The 15,000-nt window shown below is 50.1% G+C and overlaps 1 protein-coding gene across 1 annotated transcript in view; it reads left to right on the forward strand.

The window, feature by feature from the left end:
• fgd (faciogenital dysplasia) overlaps positions 1-15,000 on the forward strand; it is a 58,278-nt gene that overhangs the window by 34,614 nt on the left and 8,664 nt on the right. Inside the window, exons 2-13 of the mRNA XM_084445891.1 lie at positions 1,872-2,042; positions 3,901-4,102; positions 4,941-5,598; positions 8,085-8,174; positions 10,251-10,387; positions 11,341-11,497; positions 11,931-12,069; positions 13,253-13,311; positions 14,014-14,160; positions 14,292-14,384; positions 14,573-14,652; positions 14,797-14,827. Coding sequence (XP_084302017.1) covers positions 1,872-2,042; positions 3,901-4,102; positions 4,941-5,598; positions 8,085-8,174; positions 10,251-10,387; positions 11,341-11,497; positions 11,931-12,069; positions 13,253-13,311; positions 14,014-14,160; positions 14,292-14,384; positions 14,573-14,652; positions 14,797-14,827 — 1,964 coding nt within the window. The remainder of the gene's footprint in view (positions 1-1,871; positions 2,043-3,900; positions 4,103-4,940; positions 5,599-8,084; positions 8,175-10,250; positions 10,388-11,340; positions 11,498-11,930; positions 12,070-13,252; positions 13,312-14,013; positions 14,161-14,291; positions 14,385-14,572; positions 14,653-14,796; positions 14,828-15,000) is intronic.

Raw genomic sequence — 15,000 nt, forward strand, 5'->3', positions numbered from 1 at the left:
GGTCAGAAAGCCTGTCTGTCTCTCTGGTGGAGATGGTCAGAAAGCCTGTATGTCTCTCTGGTGGAGATGGTCAGAAAGCCTGTCTGTCTCTCTGGTGGAGATGGTCATAAAGGTGGTGCTGGTGATGATGGTGGTGGTGCTGGTGGTGGCGGAGGTGATGGTGGTGCTGGTGGTGGTGGAGGTGGAGGTGGTGGTGCTGGTGATGGTGGAGGTGATGGTGGTGCTGGTGGTGGTGGAGGTGATGGTGGTGGTGGAGGTGGTGCTGGTGGTGGTGGTGTCGTCTCATGAGGCCCAGGATGTAACAGGACTCATTACTGGCAGAGAGGAGCAGTCTGGGCCTTAGTAGCCCGGGGCTCAGCTCAGCAACACCAAATTAGAGACAGTGCTTCTTTCCTCTGGGGCTCCATGCAATTTCCACCATGGTCCTATTGGACATTCTATAGCTCCTTATTACACAAGCCTGCAGGAGAGAGAGTGTGTGTGTGCGTGTGTGTGTGTGCGTGTGTGTGTGTGTGTTTGTGTGTGTGTGTGTGTGTGTGTTTGTGCGTGTGTGTGTGTGTGTGTGTTTGTGCGTGTGTGTGTGTGTGCATGTGTGCGTGTGTGTGTGTGTTTGTGCGTGTGTGTGCGCATGGTTTTCATGCACATTATCATATTGTACTTGCAAGGTTATCTCTGTGCTCTAATGGAGAACCACATCAGATAACAGCCACACTAAACACAGGCTGGAAACGTACCAAGAAAAAGAATAGTGATACTAAAACACACAGACACACACACACACACACACACACACACACACACACACACCCACACACACAACAGAACAGGAGACAATTCTGCACCCTCATGCCGTGCTTCCATTGTTGCCATCACAAACACTGTGCTTCACCTCCCTTGACTGGCTTTGAAAGACGCAGACTGACTGAGGTCAGGCCAACCTCCGTTCCTGACAGAGCTCTGCTGGAGCAGCTGAAGGCCTCATTTCCCACAAAGCATCTGTTTCTGTGTTTCTCTCGTGGGCCCGTGTGCTGGAGGGGTCTAGACTCCTCAGGGCGCTCGCTGCAGACAACATAAACAACAACAATAACAACAACAACGCAGCTTTCTCACAGTGGGAGAGACAAACCGTACACGTATTAGATACATTATGTTGGATGGAAGTCTGAGACCTTCACACACCCACACACACACACACACACACACACACTCACACACTTAGAGCAGAGCACTTAGCTAGAGAGAGATCCGTGCAGGCAGGCAGGCTCAGTGGAGCAGAAGGCCTGTTCTCTGGCCCCTGGCTCCGGATCAATGCCGATCCTCTCTCTCTCTGCCTGTTCTCTCTCTCTCTCTGCTCTCTCTCTGTTCGTTCTCGCAGCTCTCTCTGCCTGTTCTCTCTCTGCTCTCTCTCTCTCTCTCTCTCTCTCTCTCTGCTCTCTTTCTGTTCTCTCTCTATCTGCTCTCTCTGCTCTCTCTCTCTGCCTGTTCTCTCTCTCTCTCTCTCTCTCTCTCTCTCTCGGTTCTCTCTATCTCTCTGCCTGTTATCTCTCTGCCTGTTCTCTCTCTCTGTTCTCTCTCTATCTGCTCTCTCTCCTCTCTCTCTCTCTCTCTCTCTCTCTCTCTCTCTCTCTCTCTGCCTGTTCTCTTTCTCTGTACTTGCACCCCTGCTGAAGGTCGTTCATCTCCTATGGTTGCACTCAGGTGGGCTGCAGGCTCCAGGTGTTACAGTGGGGCTGGACCATGATGCAGTGCGGCATTCAGTCCCAGTATCATTCTGTGTGTGCGCGCCGCGCCCGCGGGACTGCTAAATGGGACAGGGGTTCCGCGACCCATTTTTAACATCCTCTCTCTTTCTCTCGCCCCCCTCTCCTCAGACCTCCCTCCCTCCTCTCTGCAGTACCAGTGTGGACCTGTCGACTTCCTGTGCTCCCCGCGGCTGGGAAAGAAAGCCCCTCCCCCAAGGCCATGTCAGGGCCGCCCTGCCGCCAAGCCCCGCCCCCAGCCCGCCGCCACACCCAAGACACCCGTCACCCAGAAACCCCAAGGTACGGCGTTAGACTAGGGACATTTCTCAATTTCAAGTACGCAAAGTTCGGACTTGCGTCCTTGCTAGTCCAGACTTGGGATGTTCGCATCAGAGTATGAACTTCCAAGGATGGGAGGGCGCAGGTTCAGTCATTCAGCGATTGGAACAGCAGCGTCCTTGATGACGTCACGTTCTCGGCTTGTTTTGTGTGGACACCGGCAGCCACTATTGCTAGGATTTTGAAAAGCGTTTTAAACTGTTTTACGTTTTCATTGCTTTTCATGTGGATAATTACCACAATTGAAACCAATTATGTGGCCGTTTTATCCAAATAACGTCTGTTTCTACTAGTTTAGATAGATTATTTAGATAGGCATTTTCAATGGTGTTGCCCTAACAACTGTTCTCTTGATTCAAAATGATTTCTGGGATATCTGGCTGTCTCAAGTCCACACAAGTCTGCTCCGATGCATCCTCGATAAAATGGGCGGAGCAAGAACACATCCTGGCATTTGATGCGGACTTGGGACTTGCGTACTTTTGAATTGGAACAGTACTTGGGCTCCAACTGACGACGTTTCACAAGTTCACAAGGACGCAAGTACGGACAAGAACGCATATTGAGAAAGGGCCTAGGTCTGCCTTTGTCGCCCACAATGTTGACACTTGTTTGCCACAAGACAGTGACGTGTAAAAAGGCACCACACGTCACATCACAACCATAATAAATATCTTAACTGTGCTGCTAGTGACCGGTCTGATTGCAGTAGGACAGTGGGGCGTCTCAGGAGGTAGAGCTGCTTGTCCAGTGACCACAGGGTTGACGGTTCGATTCCCGGCTCCTTCTGTCCACATGTCGAAGTGTCCTTGGGCAAGACACTGAACCCCAAATTGCTCCCAATGAGCAGACTAGTGCCTTGCATGGCAGCTTCAATTCAATTCAATAAGCTTTATTTAAACTCAAGGGACACTGAGATTGCCCTCACAGTGACGACGAGGAAGCGATAGGAGGAGGCGATAAAATAGTACAGAGATATAAAGTATAAAACAAAGCAAAATAGATTAAAATAAGAACAGAACATGAAATTCAGCTAAAAACTGTTAGTAAAGTTGTAGTAGCTCTCTCTCTCTCACACACACACACACACACACACACACGTACTCACACACATACTGTACTGTACACACACACAGGGAGGAAGCAGAGAAACCTTGTACAGAGATAGCTGTGAAACAGACACAGTCTTCTCCATTGTAACCATACGTAGACTGTAGTTCTCAGGGGAAGGTAAAGACCGATGTACCAGGCGTGCAGACATGTTTTGCAGACCGTCTCGTAGCAGGCAGACTGAGAGAGAGTGAAGGGCTGTTTTTGGGCAACTCTGTCATTTGTCTGTCAGGAGTGGTTGTTTTTTTGTCGTTATCTCTCGTTCTGAAACCACAGTGACTTACACACACACACACACACACACACACACACACTCATCTCGGCATCCTGTTCAAAAAAGCAGGAAGTGAGTGACTCAGTTCCCCGCAGCTCAGCACGGCTCCTGCTCCGTGTTCAGGGACCCGCCGTGTTCAGGGACCCGCCGTGTTCAGGGACCCGCCGTGTTCAGGGACCCGCCGTGTTCAGGGACCCGCCGTGGGACGCGTTCAGAGTCATTCCTGCCGTGGAGTCAGGAGGAGGAGGTGGAGGAGCAACCTCGGCCTCAGGAATGGAGGCTTGTTCTCTCGGATCTCGCCGGATTACTTGACACGGGACTGTTTCGTGGTTTTACCCCGGTGACTCTCTCTCTCTCTCTCTCGCTCTCTCTCTCTCTCTCCAACTATACATCCTTCCCCTTCCTCCCTTCCTGTCCCCTCTCCTGCACCTGCAGTGCCCCCTAAGCCCCCCCACCTGCTGGCTCTCGGACAGGACAAGAAGCCCAAGAGGATCCCCCCGGCCCCCTCCAGACCGCTGCCCGCACCCCCGCCTCCGCCCAAGCCCAAGCCCAGCCCGGCCCCCCCTGGCCTGGGCACGCAGCCCCAGAGAGAGGCCCAGAAAGTGGGGCTGCTCATCGAGAGGTTTGAGAACTCCAGGTACTGTAGAGCAGCGGATTCCTCCGGTGCTCCCGCTCTGGTGTGTGTGTGTGTGTGTGTGTGTGTGTGTGTGTGTGTGTGTGTGTGTGTGTGTGTGTGTGTGTGTGTCTGTGTGTGTGTGCGTGTGCGTGTGTGTGTGTGTCTGTGTGTGTGTGTGTGTGTGTGTGTGTGTGTGTGTCTGTCTGTCTGTGTGTGTGTGTGAGTGTGTGTGTGTCTCTCTGTGTGTGTGTCTGTCTGTGTGTGTGTGTGTCTGTGTGTGTGTCTGTCTGTCTGTCTGTCTGTCTGTCTGTCTGTCTGTCTGTGTGTGTGTGTGTGTGTGTGTGTGTGTGTCTGTCTGTTTGTGTGTGTGACTGGTTTGTGTGAAGTGTTTTATAGCTTCCTCTACGACGTGTTTCGTTTGCTAGTTGATTGTGTTTATGTCCATACGAACGTGCGCTGCACTGAATCCATTGTGCACGAAGTGGATGTGATCGAAAAACCCTTAACCCGTATCATGAGCTGTAGTGATAGTGATGTAAAAGTATGTGTGGTGCACTCAACCCACGTGTCTCTTTCACAACTTCGACTTCACACTTCCCCTTGTGGGGGTCTGCTTGTGTGGTGTGGTTGAGGTCTGCACAAAACTGAAGTGTGAGAAATATAACTTGGTGTTTAGCTGGACAGTAAAGTACTGTACTCTTTTTCGTTTACATTACAACACCCACATGTCCATTTACTGTATCTTCAACAGCTGTTGGTAACCGCTGGTCCTGAATGATTGTTTTGTAGCGAACCACTGGTCAAACCGTGTCACGACGCCGCGCTGCGTTTCTGAACGAGCGTTTGTGCTTTCTCCCAGGGTTCCTATCCTTGGCGTCCCCCAGAAAAGCCAGCTCCACCTGTTTCTGAGCATGGACGCCGCGCCTGAGGCCACGCCCCCCTCCGGCGCCGACCCCAAACCGCACGCCCCCGTGGCGCCTAGGGGGCCGAAGGACCTCGGGGAGGCGTCGCCCGCGGACAGACTCGCGCTCAGGGCCTCGAAGCAGAGCGACGCGGTCGCGGAGGTCACGGAACTCTCGCGTTTGGCCTCGCTGCACATCGACGGCCCCGACGACCACGGACGCGCCGGGGACGCCGTCACGCACGCCGTCACGCACGCCGTCACGAACGCCGCCAGTCGCCTTGATGGCGCGGAGCGGAAGGTCGGCTCCTCCCACGAGCTCCAGGACAATCGGGATCTGCGCTCTCCGTCGTCCGAGCCCAACGGGAAGATTCCCAACAGGGACAGCGGCATCGACAGCCCGTCGTGCGCCGCCGAAGGGGAGGCGTTCCCCAACGAGGACGCCATCGACGAGGAGGACCGCTACGACAGCGTCACGGAAACGGAGAGCGTGTCCTGCGTCACCCTGGGCAACAAGCGTGACTCGACGCAGGACGAGGACAGTGACCTGGACGAGGGAAGCAGCGGAGAGGCCGAGGGAGTAGAGAAGACGGACGCCAACACAGAGGCCGGCAAGGTGAACGCCTCCCTCTCTCGCTCGCTTCTAAGGCCGGATTCATAGTCGACGCAAACTACATAAGCGCAAGCTTCGCAAGGCCACGCAAGATCTCGTTGCGTCTTTGCGTGTGTCATGCCGAAATTTGTCACTTGACGCAAGCAATAATGCAATTCCTTGCGTTTCCACAAAACAAAACACAGAACGCAAGCTCTCGAGTCATGTTGGATCTTGTGTTCACAACGTAGCTTGCGTTGTTTACGTCGACTATGAATCGGGCCTAACACTCTCCTGTTATCACCTGCTCGTTGGGGGTTGGTTTTTGTCAGTCACACTTTCCTTAAACTGATTATTTGTAAGCATTACCACAGAAATTCGATGCAAGCCGACAGATTTCTATCAGTCGTAGACGTCAACTTTCCTGCAAATCTATTCTTATCAGTGTGAACCGTCTGAAAACACACTCGCTCTAGGTTGAAGCCTCAGAGAACCCTGGACGTTAGCCGGGAGATCAGATAGGAAGATACGGTAGCCTGGAAGTCCAGACTGATCCTCGGAGAGAAAGTGAAAGAGAACCCGCAAGATAAGGAGGATCTTCTGAGGCCCTACCTGGCCCTGAGGCTGGGACAGGACCAGACAGCTTCTAGCAGACCTGCAAACCTGTCACCTTTCGGCTACAGTCACCTTTTTTATGTTAACTATGGTAGTTTCAGTAAATCTAGAGGGTTTTAGTTTTGTATGTCGTCACCTTTTTTCACTACTCCAGAGTTTGCAGGTCTGTTCTAGAAGACAGACCACACACTTAGTCAGACAGACAGACATACAGACAGACAGACAGACAGACAGACAGACAGACAGACAGACAGACAGACAGACAGACAGACAGACAGACAGACAGACAGACAGACAGACAGACAGATAGAAATCTGCTCTCAGCTAAGCTACAGTTTCCAATGACTTCTGTCCTTGACTTTGACCTCTATCGATCCCCAGCCATGCTGACACCTCCAGCAGAGCGAGCTGCGGTTCCCAGAAGTATAACCATGACCTGACAGCCCGTCCCTGTGTAAGGAAATACACAGACTGTAAAAGCAAGTTAGGGCAGTTGAGAAATATAAGACAGAACGAGAGAAAGAGTGGCAAGAAAATGGCTGGAGAAAGAAAGCTGAGGAAAAAGCAAGATACTGCAAAAAGGTTTATTAAAAGAAAAAAACAAGTGTTTGTGTGTGAGAGAGAGAGAGCTAGAGAGAGAGAGAGAGAGAGAGATAGAGAGAGAGAGAGAGAGAGAGAGAGAGGAGAGATTGAAGCCCTGAGAAACAGTCAGAACTCTAGTGGACACCTGTGCTGTCTCAGCAGAATCAGCATGGCTGTCAGGAGCCATTTGTTTTATTGTTCCCCCTGCATTATGATGGTGGAGCAATGGTCTACACACCCTGTACCTTCACTAGGCACCACACACACACACACACACACACACACACACACACACACACACACACACACACACCCTGTATTGACATCCCACACCCCATTGCCTCCTGGGTATGGGATCTCCGGTTTCCAATGTTTCCTGATCCCGGCATAGCTGCCCAAAGGAAAGGTGTGTTTAGGGTGTGTGTGTGTGTGTGTGTGTGTGTGTGTGTGTGTGTGTGTGTGTGTGTGTGTGTGTGTCTGTGTCTGTGTCTGTGTCTGTGTATGCATGCATGTGTGTGCGTGTTTGGTGGAGTCTTGTCACCAATCTCACACTACAGCTGACATGTTGATGGGTTTTTAATGACAGCGCTGTCACAGAGGATGTGGGTTTTGGCACTGCTTATTGCAACAGGAAGTTGAAAAATGTCTAGCATCCTCTTCACAGATAGATTATAATCAGGTATACAGTAGGTTTTGTGAACATTTCTGTAAACTATGTTTCACAATTCCTTCCATTTCTGTGTGTGTGTGTGTGTGTGTGTGTGTGTGCGAGCATGTGCGTGTGTACATGCGTGCGTGGACAGCTAGACAGCTGTTGAACAACACAATGTCACAATTCCATGTGCTATGTCCCCAAGTCTGTCCTGTCCCTGTGTCAGACATGGGAATGTAACATGTCTATTTGAACCCTACCCGTAGCTGTATGGACCATAACGTTTCACACCTCATATTACTGTACAGGCCATCGTACAGTTGTACAGTACACTCAGCTAGGGCCACTCCAGTGCTGCTTCTGCTGATTGTTGCAACATACACAGGCGGATTACAAGAGTGGCCTACTTTCACTCAAGGAAGTGAGATATCCAGTGCCAACATCCACATGATAAACTATTTAACATCGCTTTCATGTCACTGTACCTTGGGTCCATTAGGTTTGGATGAGCTCTGCTTTGGTTTTGGGTTGACCCATAAATATTTATTTAGGTGCCGGTGGGTTCCTCTTGTATTTGCCAGTGTTCTTCTTCTTCTTCTTCTTCTTCTTCTTCTCTGGGTGTTGAGGGATGTTGTGTGACTGGTGTAACCCTAACCCCCAGTGTTCGGAGTCCCAGAAGTTGCTGAACATCGCCAGAGAGCTTCTCCACACCGAGGAGGCCTATGTCAAGAGACTGAACCTCCTGGACCAGGTAACCTCCCCCTCTGTCTCTCACACACACACACACACACACACACACACACACACACACACACACACACACACACATACACACAGTGGCTGTATCCCAAACAGTAAGCCACTGCCTGCTGCTTTGCTGTCTAGTGAGGCAGTATCCTTTGGAGGCTTTGTCTGAAGTTGCCTGGAAAGGAGTCTGGATTGAGACAGACTTCCAAGGAAGCAATGCGTAACAACGACATGATTTCATGTCGCTAAATACCTGTCGGTCAATCGTCACTAAAATATTCATCTGGAAAAAGTGTTTGCTGTGTAACATATGAACTTATCAGTTGTCTAAATGAAAAGCCAACAAACTGGTTGTTATGCTGGCCAACTAACGTGTTCCCAAATAAATGCTGTCTGATACGTAATCATAGAATTTGACTGCCTGTAGCCATCCAGTCACAAATGGTCCCAGTATTGTAGGCTAGGCTATAGATTCAGATGAAGGAACAAGTTCATTTTTTATCCTGTTCTTTTACAAACTGCTAAGACAACAATATAGTAAGCTAGTTACTTTAGCAACATAGCTAGCTAAGGATAGTGGCCCCCCAAATCATTTTATAACTTGTTTAGATATTTGTTCAACGTTTCTGACGAACCTGTCAGGGATCTACAGCTAACTAATGTAGCTAACTAACGTAGCTAGCTAACATTAGCCAACAGAAGTGGAAAACTAATGTCAGATCAGATATATAAACGGGTTCGTTTATTTTTAAACTGGCCACATTTTGGGAATCTACATGGTTACTTTCTCGCCTGAAAACATATTCAAACTTCATAAAGTGACATATTAACAGTCATGGAGACAAAATTGCTCTCCAGAATTTCTCTTTTGGGTGGAGCAGTGGAGCGGGCGCACGGGATTGTGGGATATCTTGACCATCGAAGGATACACCCGGTCTGAGGTGTACTGTAGATCGGGACATGATGCCTCCCTTCCTCTGAATGCTGCCTCAATATGTTTTGGTGTCCCAAAGGAGTCTAGCCACCATGTTCCCCTCCTATGCTGACCCTCCCCCCATTCTGCTTAGTGAGGCTGAAGATGGCCAACAACCTTCCACGGTCACACTCTACCTCTCACTACCAGACCAGCCGTCTTAGCGCCAAGTAGAGCCGTCGCACTTGCTGAAGAGGTCAACCTCAGACCCACTTCCTGTTTTTGTCAAAGCCTGCCTCTTGTGACGGGTGCCAGTTGCCGTAGAGAGCCTGGTGTTCACCGTGGATGCATACGGCATTGAAAGATGGCCGCCCATTTATTTCAGTGAAAGTTGCTCACCCAGCAATGGGAAACATCCTGTAGGCCACGGCACATGTGCAGAAGTGTTCTTCTTGGCCCCACCTCTCCCTCTTTCCCATAGTGCAGTGCAGCGCTTGCATAGACATGCACACAGGGAAAGGTTGAGGAAAAAAGGAGAAAACGCACACCAGAGTCTTGGAGAGGTGCCGGTAACGGGTGAAATATACTGGAAAAAGAAATGAAACCGCACACTCAAGCTCTCGGTGCCGGGTGATTTAATCAAACAGACAACGCTTTGGCCTAGCGGCCTTTGTCAAAGTCTGGGAAACGTCTGTGTGATTAAATCACCCAGCTTGAGTATGCGGTTTCATTTCTTTTTCCAACACAAACTCCAGCTCTTGGTGGCTTCTGAAAAAGTTGTTTACTTTGAGTGACACCCAGAAAATAATTAGTTTCTTTCCCCAGCCGTTTCTTTCTCCATGTACTGTATGTCTGTGGGAAAAAGTACTGTATTTTTGACCCCAAATGTGTCTAGTGAGCGTGGCCTCTGGGTTGTTTCACAGCCCAGAGCTGCTCCTAGGGGTTTGGTGCACACGGGCATGTGGCTGGGCGGGTGAAAGGTCACAGAGCTGCTGGGTCTTGACAAGCTAAAACATTGCATCATGGGTAATATCACATGTTGTGCAGTATATGACTGTATTATGTGAAAAGACCCATCAAGTCATTGATATTCTGATTTCTGCTATTTCTCTCTTGCGTGTGTGTGTGTGTGTGTGTGTGTGTGTGTGTGTGTGTGTGTGTGTGTAGGTATTTTGCACTAAGCTCACAGAAGCTGGAATCTCTCCGGACGTAATCACAGGGATCTTCTCCAACATCTCCTCCATCTACTGTTTCCATGACAAGTTCCTGCTCCCCGAGCTGAAGACGCGCATCACTGGAGAATGGTGAGGAGGACATGAAGAAAACAGCTGTAATCTGGACAATAGGATGTCCATCTGAGATTTAGACTTAAATGACCCTGCAGTGGTCAGTGAGTGTGCTGTTTAGTGTGTGTGTGTGTGTGTGTGTGTGTGTGTGTTGAAGGATTATGCTGTTCAATGTGTGTGTTGTTCAGTGTGCACGTTGTTCAGTGTGTGTGTGTGTGTGTGTGTGTGTGTGTGTGTGTGTGTGTGTGTGTGTGTGTTGAAGGATTATGCTGTTCAATGTGTGTGTTGTTCAGTGTGCACTTTGTTCAGTGTGTGTGTTGGTAAGTGTTTGCAGTCAGTCGGTGTGTTGGTCAGTCAGTCGGTCAGTCAGTCGGTGTGTTGGTCAGTCAGTCAGTCAGTCAGTCAGTCGGTGTGTTGGCTGCAGAACCTAGACAGCTTGGTAGCAGTCGAGGCTGATGGTGGGTGTTGTGTGTGGGGGGGGTTCAATGGGTAAGGGTTTGTGTGTGTGTGTGTTTGTGTGTGTGTGTGTGTGTGTGTGTGTGTGTGTGTGCTAGTGTGTGTGCATGGGTGCGTGTGTGTGCATGGGTGCGTGTGTGTGCGTGTGTGTGTGTGTGCGTGTGTGTGTGTGTGTGTGTGTGTGTGTGTGTGTGCCAGACTGCCTGGGCGGTAGAATGGGAGTATTATCGGTCAGTTTTCATTTGCTCTGAGGAAATTTACCACAAATGTGTGTTTGCCAATATCTACCTTCACTTGTTATAGTTGTGGGGAACTATGTTGAGAGATTTAACTTGTCACAAGATGTTTTGCATGCATGTCTTAGATTCAGCATAAGCTAGTTTATAAACAAAGTAATTCTAACATTTAGCACACACACACACACACACACACACACACACACACACACACACACACACAGACCTCTTGTGATAGTTTATGCTCATATTTTCAGACGTGTGTCTTCTCTGTGTCAGGGACTCGAAGCCTCGTATCGGAGACATCCTCCAGAAGCTGGCTCCGTTCATGAAGATGTACGGAGAGTATGTGAAGAACTTTGACCGCGCGATGGACCTGGTCAACACCTCAATGCATCGATCCTCCCAATTCAAGAGTGTGGTCCAGAACATACAAGTATGTGTTTGTGCGTCTTCTTTTTTTCTTTTTTTTAAAGCTTTGGGTAATGATTTTTGCATTAATATAGTGGTGTATAGTATATACTGTACAACGTGTGTGTGTGTTTTTGTGTTTGTGTGTGTGTGTGTGTGTGTGTGTATGTGTGTGTGTGTGTGTGTGCGTGTGTTCTGAGGGTAAAATCTATGTGTGTGTGTGTGTGTGTGTACGTGCTTGTTGAGGGTAAAATCTGTGTGTGTGTGTGTGTGTGTGTGTGTGTGTGTGTGTGTGTGTGTGTGTGTGTGTGTGTGTGTGTGCGAGTGTGTGTGTGTGTGTGTGTGTGTGAGTGTGCGTGTGTGTGTGTACGTGTTTGTTGAGGATAAAATCTGTGTGTGTGTGTGTGCGTACGTGCTTGTTGAGGATAACATCTGTGTGTGTGTGTGTGTCCGTACAGAAGCAGGATGTGTGTGGGAACCTCACCCTGCAGCATCACATGCTGGAGCCCGTACAGAGGATACCTCGCTACGAGCTCCTGCTCAAAGACTACCTGAAGAAGCTGCCGGAAGACGCGCTCGACCGGAAGGACGCAGAGAGTGAGTCCCTTGCTTGAACTTTGGAACAGTTCATGGTACATTACAGTCATTCAGCTGATGCTTTTATCCAAAGCGACATACAATAATTGCAGTTAACGTAGGAGAAGCCAATGTGCTACTACTGTACTCGCCAGAACTCACAAGCGCATCTCCTTTCTAAAACAAGTGACTAAGAGCATAATCTAGTGCTGAAGGCAAAGTGCAAGAAAAGCAATCTAAAAATACAATTGGTGCTTAAGAGGGAGGATCATTGTAGTACCGCTTGAAGAGATCGGTTTTGAGCCTGCAGCGAAAGATGGGCAGCGACTCTGCTGTCCAGACATCAGTGGGCAGTTTGTTCCACCACTGCAGGGCCAAGACAGAGAAGAGCCGAGCCAGAGAAGTGACCGTGTCCATCGACCGCAGGGGCCTCGGAGTGACAGGGCAACCAGTCGCCCCGAGGTAGCAGAGCGTAGGGTGTAGGGTTTGACCATGGCCTGGAGGTAGGAGGGAGCTGTTCCTTTCATTGCCCTGTAGGTTAGCGCCAGAGTTTTAACCTGGATGCTACAGGGAGCCAGTGTAGGGAACGGAGAAGGGAAGTTGTGTGGTTGGCTACTTGGTTTTTAGGCTTCACTCTTTCTGCAGCTGGTCTCAGTCGGCTATGGCCCCTTCCAAAGTAGAGTGGACCCACAAACCCCCTGACCTGACCTCCTGACCTCCATATAAACCTCAACATACAGCAGCCTCCTGTAGATCAGTCTAGATAGAGCTGTTTAAGCCAGACTTGTGGAGCAGCTGTGTGTGTGTGTGTGTGTGTGTGTGTGTGTGTGTGTGTGTGTGTGTGTGTGTGTGTGCGTGCGTGCCGTGTTTAATGTACAGAGTGTACGTGTGATGTCTGGTAATGTAGATGGCTCTGAACATGATAATTGTGAGGGAGTGAACATACTGTACATGCTATCTCACACAGGTGCACACACACACACGTCACACACACACATGCCTATAGTAGTATGCGCATTTGATGTATGATAATGCACTCAGTGCTGTCTCTAGATGTTCTGCTAGATACAGCGAATGTTCTGTCCTCCTTGTCACAGTGGATTTATACTAACCCTGGGTGTACGATGCTGTGTGTGCGTGTGTGTGTGTGTGTGTGTGTGTGTGCGTGTGTGTGTGTGTGTGCGTGCGTGTGTGCGTGTTACAGAGGCAGTGGAGCTCATCTCTACTGCAGCCCATCACTCCAACGCCGCCATCAGGAAAATGGTGAGATTGTGCGCCCCCCCCCCCCCCCCCTCCATCCCTCTCAGACACCGGTCTCCCGATGTCTTCACTGACCTCTCTGTGTGTCAGCCTGCTCTGTGGTCAGTCATGGCGCAGACCGTCACAGATACGCCAGTGTGGCGGCTCTCAGTGTCTGTGCCAGTAGAATCGAGGTGGGGAGGGGCGCGGAGGGGCGGGGGGGGCGGGGGGTGGCGGGGGGTGCGGGTGTTGCATTAGAGAAGACAGGAAACTGCTGTTTCCTGCTTCTAGTTACACACAAGAGTGATGGCTGTCACACACACACGCACACACACACACACACACCATCTGTCTTATCTGTCTGTCTGTCTGTCAAGTTTCCCTGATCAAAACAGAACCTGGTGAATTATGATGAGCCAGGAAACCATCGATTAGTCAGGAAAGCACCCGTGTTCGTAACTTGATGGATGTTTAGAATAACGAGACACAATATCTCCCCCTGGTGGTACTGTAGCAGCTTCACCTTCTTTGAGACTTTCACTTCTCTAAAAAGATCTCAGTCAGGTCTGCGTGCGTTTGTGTGTGCGTCTGTTCGCCTTCGTAACGTACCGTACGTTTGTACTGTACACATTGGCGTTTTTTCTCGGTTTCCTTTGCGTTCTGTAGTATTTTTGCCAGTATTGGGTTGTTCACCACACCTCTCTGTCTCCCCGCGGGGGGTCCCAGGAGAAGATGAACAAGCTCCTGGAGGTGTACGAGAGGCTGGGGGGAGAGGAGGAGATCGTGAACCCGGCCAACGAGCTCATCAAGGAGGGGCACATCAAGAAGATGTCGGCCAAAAACGGCACGGCCCAAGACCGATACCTTTACCTGGTGAGAAAGAGAACCGTTATTCCGAGCTCGGGCTGATCGCGCACGTGTGTGTGTGTGTGTGTGTGTGCGCGTTGGCCTCTCTCATCCACTCTCTCTCATCCTCTCTCTCTCTCTCTCTCTCTCTGCTCCAGTTCAACAACATGGTTCTGTACTGCGTGCCCAAGCTGAGGCTGATGGGACAGAAGTTCAGCGTGAGAGAGAGGATAGACATCGCCGGGATGGAGGTACGGACGGGCGAGCTTCAGCAGCTACAGACCTCTCGCCCCTCTCCTCTCTCCCTCCTCTTCACTCTCTCCAATCTCTTCCAAGTGTTCCCCCTCTCCCCCCTTTTCATTCATTCAGTAGTGGAAGGCCGGTAAAGACGGTGTTCTGGTGTGTGTGTGTGTGTGTGTGTGTGTGTGTGTGTCTGCAGGTGCAGGAGAACATGAAGCAGAATCTTCCTCACACCTTCGCCATCATCGGCAAACAGCGTTCCCTGGAGCTGCAGGCCAGGTTAGACCTCAGTCACCAGCAGACCGTTGTTGTCATGCGTTACATGCGTGATGCGTTACATGCGTGATGCGTTACATGCGTGATGCGTTACATGTGTGATGCGTTACATGCGTGCTGCTCTGAAGTCCTGTCTCTTATTTACAGGACGGCAGAGGAGAAGGAAGGCTGGATTCAGGTAACAAATAATGTTCATGTTTGTACACACACACACACACGCACCACACAAACACCACGCACATGCACCATACACACACACCACACACACACACACTTTTTTTTAAATTGTGCCTCAAACAGTTGCACTCTTTTGGGGATTATTATGGAGGCTTTCTTCCACATCCCCATTGT

The sequence above is a fragment of the Borostomias antarcticus genome (assembly GCF_949987555.1).
Source record: "Borostomias antarcticus genome assembly, chromosome: 11".
In the NCBI taxonomy this organism is placed as follows: domain Eukaryota; kingdom Metazoa; phylum Chordata; class Actinopteri; order Stomiiformes; family Stomiidae; genus Borostomias; species Borostomias antarcticus.